Source organism: Zeugodacus cucurbitae, chromosome 3, assembly GCF_028554725.1.
Source record: "Zeugodacus cucurbitae isolate PBARC_wt_2022May chromosome 3, idZeuCucr1.2, whole genome shotgun sequence".
NCBI classification, from domain to species: Eukaryota; Metazoa; Arthropoda; class Insecta; order Diptera; family Tephritidae; genus Zeugodacus; species Zeugodacus cucurbitae.
In genome coordinates this window covers 27,045,678-27,053,522 of record NC_071668.1, presented here as the reverse complement: position 1 = coordinate 27,053,522, position 7,845 = coordinate 27,045,678, and the positions used below count along the sequence as shown (strand labels likewise).

At 37.3% G+C, this 7,845-nt stretch overlaps 1 protein-coding gene across 1 annotated transcript; it reads left to right on the top strand.

Moving 5' to 3' along the window:
- The first annotated feature begins 3,827 nt into the window (after positions 1 to 3,827).
- On the top strand, positions 3,828 to 7,161 carry Arr1 (phosrestin-2). The gene is made up of 4 exons (XM_011185188.3): positions 3,828 to 4,211; positions 5,188 to 5,995; positions 6,053 to 6,182; positions 6,729 to 7,161. The coding sequence occupies exons 1-4, from the start codon at positions 4,103 to 4,105 to the stop codon at positions 6,771 to 6,773; spliced, it is 1,092 nt and encodes a 363-aa protein (XP_011183490.1). The 5' UTR covers positions 3,828 to 4,102; the 3' UTR covers positions 6,774 to 7,161.
- The last annotated feature ends 684 nt before the right edge of the window (positions 7,162 to 7,845 follow it).

The following is a 7,845-nucleotide window of genomic DNA, read 5'->3' as shown; positions in this document are numbered from 1 at the left end:
AACCACAATAACGACACTTCTCAGTTGTGCCAGAATTAGTTATAATTTTTTTAACGAAACAACGACATATTTTGTCTTCCAACACATATTGTCAAAGGGTGAATTTGATTTTCTTTTCAGAAAGAACGACACATTTTGTATTACAACGATATTGGCGAAAAATCAATTAAAGTTTTCATATTGCTTTTTCAGCAAAAACGGCGAAACTGATTTATATTTTTCACAAATAACGACATAATATATATAACATATCACATTTATGCCCAAGAAAAAGCATTAATACACTCTATTTGATCCATTTATGCTCAACATTGTATTTAATATATTACAGGCCACTAGCTTTGTCAATAGACTGTTGGCATGTTTCTATATTTGCTAAATAAGAGAAAATTGAAAACTTTAAATCGCTCTTCTGAAAAATCGACTTTTTTGAGTTGTGACACTATTCAAGTAAACGAGCGATATGTAAATATCTCTATATTACTCGACACACCACTCAACCACAAAATCAGCTGAAAATGCGTTGAAAGTCAACTTTCTGGTCAAGTTATTTCAATTAACTGCCCCAAAGTTTTCTGTGTGCGCCAACAAACCCGCATACCAACTTGCACCAACATGTGTGTCCGTACAAGTAGTGGCGTATGTACACCAGCCATGCCCACCCATCTAATGTAATTTACATGAAACATGACTACTTAACACACTGCCATTCAATGAACATACTCGTAATAATTACGCGAGTGCCATAAAAAATATGCACAAACTTCTTCGTTTGGCCACAAAGTCGACTTCACGCCTCTGAACGGCCATTTTGGGTCAGCAGCACCGCCCCGCAACACATTGCACAATATATTTATGGCGATCTGAGAGCTACTACATGAGTACCGCTACTCGTGTGTTTGCCTAGTTTTATGACATCGCACCGGCGCATATGCATAGCTACATGGATGGTGGGATATATGTATGTATGTGATATGTGTGGCAAGTTTTTATGTGTTAGGGAATTTCTACTATAGTCCTCCTCTTTGTGAAGAAGCGTCTACTAGCGACAATGAGTCGCATAATTTGGCCGTCGAAAAGTTGTTCCTTATTGTTGGCACATTTATTTTAATTTATGTGTTGTACATTTATGCATGCATATGGACCATACTTTTTGGCATGACTGTGTATGAAGTAGCGAGTCACGTCGCAGTACCTGTAGCTCGAGACGTGCTGCATGCTGGCTCTCCACATACTCTAACTCTGTATGCGTTGCCCATTCCTAATGTCGCTTGCCGCTAAGTAAAATGTGGCAATGATTTAATTTAACTCATGCAATAATATCTGCATAAAATTTTAATTTTCAAGGTTCAACAACTAGCTACAGCTAAAAAGGTAGAAGTTTAGTGGAACTACTAAAAGGTTTAACATTTTAAGGATTCACTGAAGTCAATAGCAGGCAAATTCTATACATGAAGTGAGTTATTTTTCGATAGAAGACGATTTTAAAGACTAAACAGTTTTACATCCAGAATTTTCCGTTCGGAAAAAGGGTGAAATGCCTTAGTCAGAATAGTTAATGGAAAATACAGTTTATACGCGCGACAACAATTCCCGCGTAGCTCACGCACCGACAAAGGGCAAGAATACTTTTCGTATTAATATTGGGAAAGGTGATTGGTGGATTTTATTGGAGAAATTTAGGCTGCACCAGTTGAAAAATTCACAATCCACGACGAAACTTATATTACTGGTCAGGCATACGCTTTTCTATACCGACAATTTTTGTTGTTTCCTCTTTTGCTTTTATCTTGCTTCTCTGTCCTAAAGAGAGGGCAAAGAATGACAATTATCTAAAGAAAATAGTGACATTTGCCATCCAGTGAAAAAGAACAAAGGAACGACGGCTTTCAGCGAGACCCATAAAAACCTACCAAGAGTGCTGGAATGCCACAGTTAGAAAATAAATTTGTTTGAAAAGTGTTAAAATGAATACCGGCCCGAATTGCATACCATTATCCGAGGATTGAATTTTAGTAGCAACAGAAACCAAAGCTGGGGTTTGCCCAATCGCCAACAAAGGTGATCGATCCGACCATTTTATACTCTCGCAATTTATTTATTTAATTTTATTAATATAATAAACAATTTGACTCACATATTCGGCATATACATACATATATGGTATAAAGTCCATTGAAAGTTTGAAGCTCCTATGAAGTATATGAGAGATAGTCAAAGTTATGACCAGATTTCGACGATTTATAGAAGGGCGATCCCACTCTTTAAATGCAGTATTTTTGCAAAGTTCTTTTTCGTTTCTTTTCTCAAGGTACAGCTTGCACGAACGGACAGACATACAGCTGCATTTCAAATCTACTCTTCGTCCTGATCACTTTGGTATATATAACTCTAAATCCAACTCTTTTTTGTTTTAGATGTTACTCTCTTAGGAACTTTGCTGCGAGATTATATAAAAGCAGAAGCACAGAAATTAATAAAATACCCTAACGGACTTGTCTAAAACTATTCCAACGTCGCGATGTAATTGAAGTACTCAGGAAAAAATACTGGCAATTATAATCTGAAGGAGTTTTCTTTGACCGAGATGGGTAAAACAACAACTTCAGAAAAGACACAATTGGACAACATTATTATAAAGCTATTGCTAAAATATCTTAAATTCGCTCTGTAGGTACATCTCAATCTCAGATCTCATGTGCGTTGCAATGCAATCTTCGAGGCTGAGATATATTTTTAAGCAACTGCAAAACCGTTTTTAACGAAATAAACATTTCATTCTGCATCTCAAATATTTTTATTTTTTCTCCACAACCGCATATTCGTGTTTGTGACAGTTCTATTGATTTCTACTTGAAAATTTTAAGAACAAGGCCCTTTCGAATGCTTGCCGCTGCATTTTAAATTCCATTTAATCACATACCCTGAATTAAAAAAAAAAACTTGGCTGAAATGTTTGACTATGAAATGTTTTGCCATATCAATAAATTACTTTAAACTGTTCAAGAACAATTCCTGAGAGTTGATATGCAATTTTTCAATCAAATACCAAAGAAAATGCATACAGACTTACTTAAGCACATAGCTATAAATTCTAATAAAACAAAATGGATTTGTTGAAATAAGTAAATGAATGAGACATTTAAGGGCCATACTAACTACTCAAATACATTTAATTTAGTTTTTTGTTGACAATTATTGAAAAATGCACACAATTACATCCCATATGTGTAGTTGTTTCTATGAGATTTTATTAAATTTTATTGATTTTTTGTTACCAGAGTGCTGAATGTCATTACCAAAGGTATTGCGTAGTTGGCGACACGCAGAATAATGAGCGCACAAACAACGACACATCTGCCGATGAATTGAACGCTCGAAATAGTCACATAAGTCCGTAGAAGAACAAGCATAAGCACAGAGTTGTATCTACATACATATAGAGGCTCAAATTCTCCAAATGTACCGCAAACTAGAGGCCACACAGTGCATTTCCCGCCCGCACACTATGTTTGCACGTCTATGTGTATGTGTCGAATCAATTTCGGTCAAACTGGCCCGTCTGCAGCGCCAGCAATTGTGGTAGTCAGGCTAGTCGCCGCTGAAGCCGTACAAATTGTGCCCAACGCAGTGCAGCCAGTTGTGTGTTTGCTAATATGAGGGTACGCTTGTTTCTGTGTGTCTCTATGTATGCATGTAAATAATGAGAAATGTTCGTATTTGCCAAACACCCCCACCCGCAACCACACATACAGACGTGCGCTAATTCAATAAGAGTCAAAGCTTGTCAGCTGCTTTCGTCCGCTATAAAGGTCGCTTTGCTAACGGTGGTTAATTTAAAATCGCCGCAGACGTGCAACGCGCCACTCGAGTATCGTCCGAAGCGTCCATTAGACCAACAAACCGCCAGCGCTTAGCAGGCTAACTGTGTGCACGCGTTCGCGCCGTTTTGTGTGTTGCAAATAAAAGATTTTTGTGAAAATAAATTTTTGATTTTGCCAGTCAGTTCAGTCAGCGATTTTGTACGTGTTTCGCGCGTCTAAGTGTGACTTAATAAATTTTCGTTTCATTTAAAGCAAAAAGGCAGAAGGCAGTCGGCAAGATGGTTGTCAACTTTAAGGTCTTTAAAAAGGTCTCGCCCAACAACATGATCACCTTGTACATGAACAAGCGTGAATTCGTCGACTCCATTTCGGTGGTGGAGCCAGTCGGTGAGTGGTTGTGGGTGTGCTAATAAATTTTCATTTCTTTTGGGGAACATGCGCCGCCACGAAGTCATTAATCATCGGAGCTTTTCGTTTGACTATGAATTTGAATTATTCTGACGGATAGTATAAAATTACAGTAGTCGACACAGGGCTCAAAATTGGAATATTAATGTTTAAATATAAATGTTGACGTTCTCAGAACAAAGTAGTACTTTGCACACACTTTCAATAAAATGTTCCAAGTCTACCTAAAAAATTATTAATATTAAGCACAAAGAACTAAAATGGTTTAAAGCGCTCACAAAAGCTTTAAAAATTTATCAAATTAACTTAAAAGCTGATTCTAGTTTAAAGCGCTCACAAAAGCTTTAAAAAGCTGTCAAAGAAACTTAAAAGCCAATCGTGTAAAGCTTATTAAGTAAAATATGAAAGATAATAGTACCTATTGCAAATACAACATAAAGCGAGGGATAAACATTTCGACACCTTCTCCTCGACTATTCAGCTTGCCAGACTTGGGTTGAAACATCTTGCATAATATATAATATATTCGACTAACCGGTAAAGGTTGGCATCAAAATTAGGCCCCATCAGATATGAAGTAGGCTCAAAGTGGTTCGTTGATACAAGAGGGTATGCTGGAAAGTATTTGAAATGCCATTAATGGTATATTAAGTGACCAAATCGAAATCTCCAAAGAAAGGTCATCTACGAAACCGAATCCAACGGTAGTTGATTAACTGCTGAACGTGTCTACCAAACTACGAGAACAGCTTATGTTCTCTTCTTAGATGTTTGAACGAATTTTTAGTGTTCATCTTTCAAGTTTTCCATAGTCTAAGAAGATAATATTAAATGCTTTTTCACATAATTGTCAGGATTATAAACCAATTATTATTTTCTCAACTATTTGTTAACAACCGACCAAACAATATCGGTACCTTAAATCTTAAATATATAAGCAATATTTTCTTTGCAGATGGCATCATCGTACTGGATGATGAGTACTTGCGACAAAATCGCAAAATCTATGTGCAGCTCGTCTGCAACTTCCGTTATGGACGCGAAGACGATGAAATGATCGGATTGCGCTTCCAAAAGGAACTTACGCTCGTCTCGCAGCAAGTATATCCACAGCAAAAGGTGGACATACAGCTGACCAAAATGCAGGAGCGTTTACTAAAGAAGCTCGGCTCCAATGCGTTCCCCTTCGTTATGGAACTGCCGCCCAGTTCACCAGCCTCGGTCGTGCTGCAGCAGAAGGCCAATGACGAAACGCAACCTTGCGGCGTGCAATATTTCGTGAAGGTCTTTACTGGCGATAGCGAGTGTGATCGCTCACATCGTCGCAGCACCATCAATTTGGGCATACGCAAAGTACAGTACGCACCCAATAAGCAAGGTATACAGCCTTGCACAGTGGTACGCAAAGATTTTCTACTCTCCCCTGGGGAACTGGAATTGGAAGTCACGCTGGACAAGCAACTGTATCATCACAGTGAGAAAATTGCTGTGAATATTTGTGTGCGCAACAATTCGAATAAGGTGGTCAAGAAGATTAAGACCATGGTGCAGCAGGGCGTCGATGTGGTACTCTTCCAGAATGGACAATTCCGCAACACGATTGCATTTGTGGAGACCAGTGAGGGTTGTCCGCTCAATCCGGGCTCCAGCTTGCAAAAGGTTATGTATTTGGTGCCGACATTAGTGGCCAATTGCGATCGTGCTGGCATTGCCGTGGAGGGTGATGTGAAGCGCAAGGAGACATCGCTGGCATCGACAACGCTGTAAGTGATGAAGCAGCTCACCATGAAATTTTAGTTAACTTTCTTATATTTCTACAGGATCGCCAGTCAAGATGCGCGTGATGCTTTTGGTATCATCGTTTCGTATGCCGTTAAGGTGAAGCTCTTCTTGGGCGCTTTGGGCGGCGAACTATGTGCCGAGTTACCATTCATTCTCATGCATCCAAAGGTAAGGCTACGAACTATGAGTTATTAATTGTGAAACCTGAAAGATTTTTAAAAATGTAGTGAATTACTAATTCTCTTCATTGTTTAACCTATTCTGTCGAAACTGCTCGAAGTCAATTATCACGGTATGGGTTCAAAGACTGACTATGAAAAACTGAATATGTGAAAAGTGGAAAGATTTTTAAAGATTTGATAGACTGTCCTTGAATTTTATTTACAATTTATGACGCATTAATATGGAACTCACTTAACCTAATGAGACCACGATGAACCCATATATAAAGTCTGTATCGAATGGTCTTAGTATTGAATATTAGTTCTAAGTTATGAGGTCCATTGAACGGACGATATTTTCTTAAGACCGATTAGTAATCGTTATCTTTTCGGTATCGAGAAATTTGTTAAAATGTACTTATTGACCTTTTTTCTTAACGGCGGTTTAATTACTGCAATTTAAACACTAAACTGTTTAATATATTTATATATACAGTTTTACTTTACAGCAAATATATCGCTGTTAACCGATTTTCCTATTTTATTTTCACAGCCCAGCCGCAAAGCTCAGGAGGCCGAGGCAGAAGCAGAAGCTTAAGCTCTGCCGTACACTTGATCTACTTGAAAAATACATATTGCTATAAAGAGTTTTTGATGATGTTGCTAATTATACTCTACACAACTACTTACAAATGGACTTTAACAAATCCGTATTAATCCACTAGACGCAATTATAAAGTGCTTTACTTACATGCATATATATGTATGTATATGTATACTTATCCAAATAATTATTTATCAATGTGATTTATTTAATGTATTTGGTTTGTTGAGAGGAGAGGAAACTTGAAGCTTGTTACTTTTTATTACGTGTTGTTACCATTTGTTAGCTGCAATTGCTATATATTTGTATGTATGTATGCAACAGAGTGCATAAGTATCGAATTAATTTTAACAAAAATAAAAAATAAATTATGAAAAATGGAGGAGGTCATACAGTTTATTTCTGAAATATATATAGTTGGCTCGAAGACTTTGAAGTAGTTGAACTGTACACCAATTAAACCGAAATCAAAAACTATAGTTATTCTCTTCTCGGCTCTAAAAATATGATTCTAAGAAGCCTACTGGACTACATCATACCATATCCATAAATATACGCGTATCTCGCTCTAATAGTAAAAAAACACTAAAAATTTCGCTTCTCGGTTTCGTACATAAAATATCCGTTAAAGATTTAAAAATTGCCTACTGAATTTCTTATCCTTGAAAACGTTTCCCACTCACACGGATTGTAAAATTATTTTCAGCGTAAATGTCTTTGACAAATTTGAAGCTCGACTTTTGGATTACGAATTCATTAAGCAAACGTCAATTTGCCACAAAGTGAATCCGCTTTGTCAGACAATTTCACTTCGTATTCACCACTCTCGGCGCTCCACCGACCCACTGGCATTCTCTTTCTACTGTCTGTCAGACTGTGAAATGAGCAAATTTTGTATTTTGCGCAGCAAAGCTTACGCCATTTTGCCATTTCGGCTCTCCGAATTCGCGAACATTTAATTAATTTATTTAATGCAATTTCTGACATTGAAAGCTTTGTGAAATAGAAGGAGGAAATACGCTCATTAAAGAAAATATGTAGTTATATTTTTAGTCCAGATTATTCC

What these genes read in the sequence shown, in the direction of transcription:
- Arr1 (XM_011185188.3), top strand. Translation starts at nt 4,103, where the DNA reads ATGGTTGTCAACTTTAAGGTCTTTAAAAAGGTCTCGCCCAACAACATG. An exon ending in TTCGGTGGTGGAGCCAGTCG is followed by an intron (nt 4,212 to 5,187) that starts GTGAGTGGTTGT and finishes TTTTCTTTGCAG; the next exon opens with ATGGCATCATCGTACTGGAT. An exon ending in TCGCTGGCATCGACAACGCT is followed by an intron (nt 5,996 to 6,052) that starts GTAAGTGATGAA and finishes ATATTTCTACAG; the next exon opens with GATCGCCAGTCAAGATGCGC.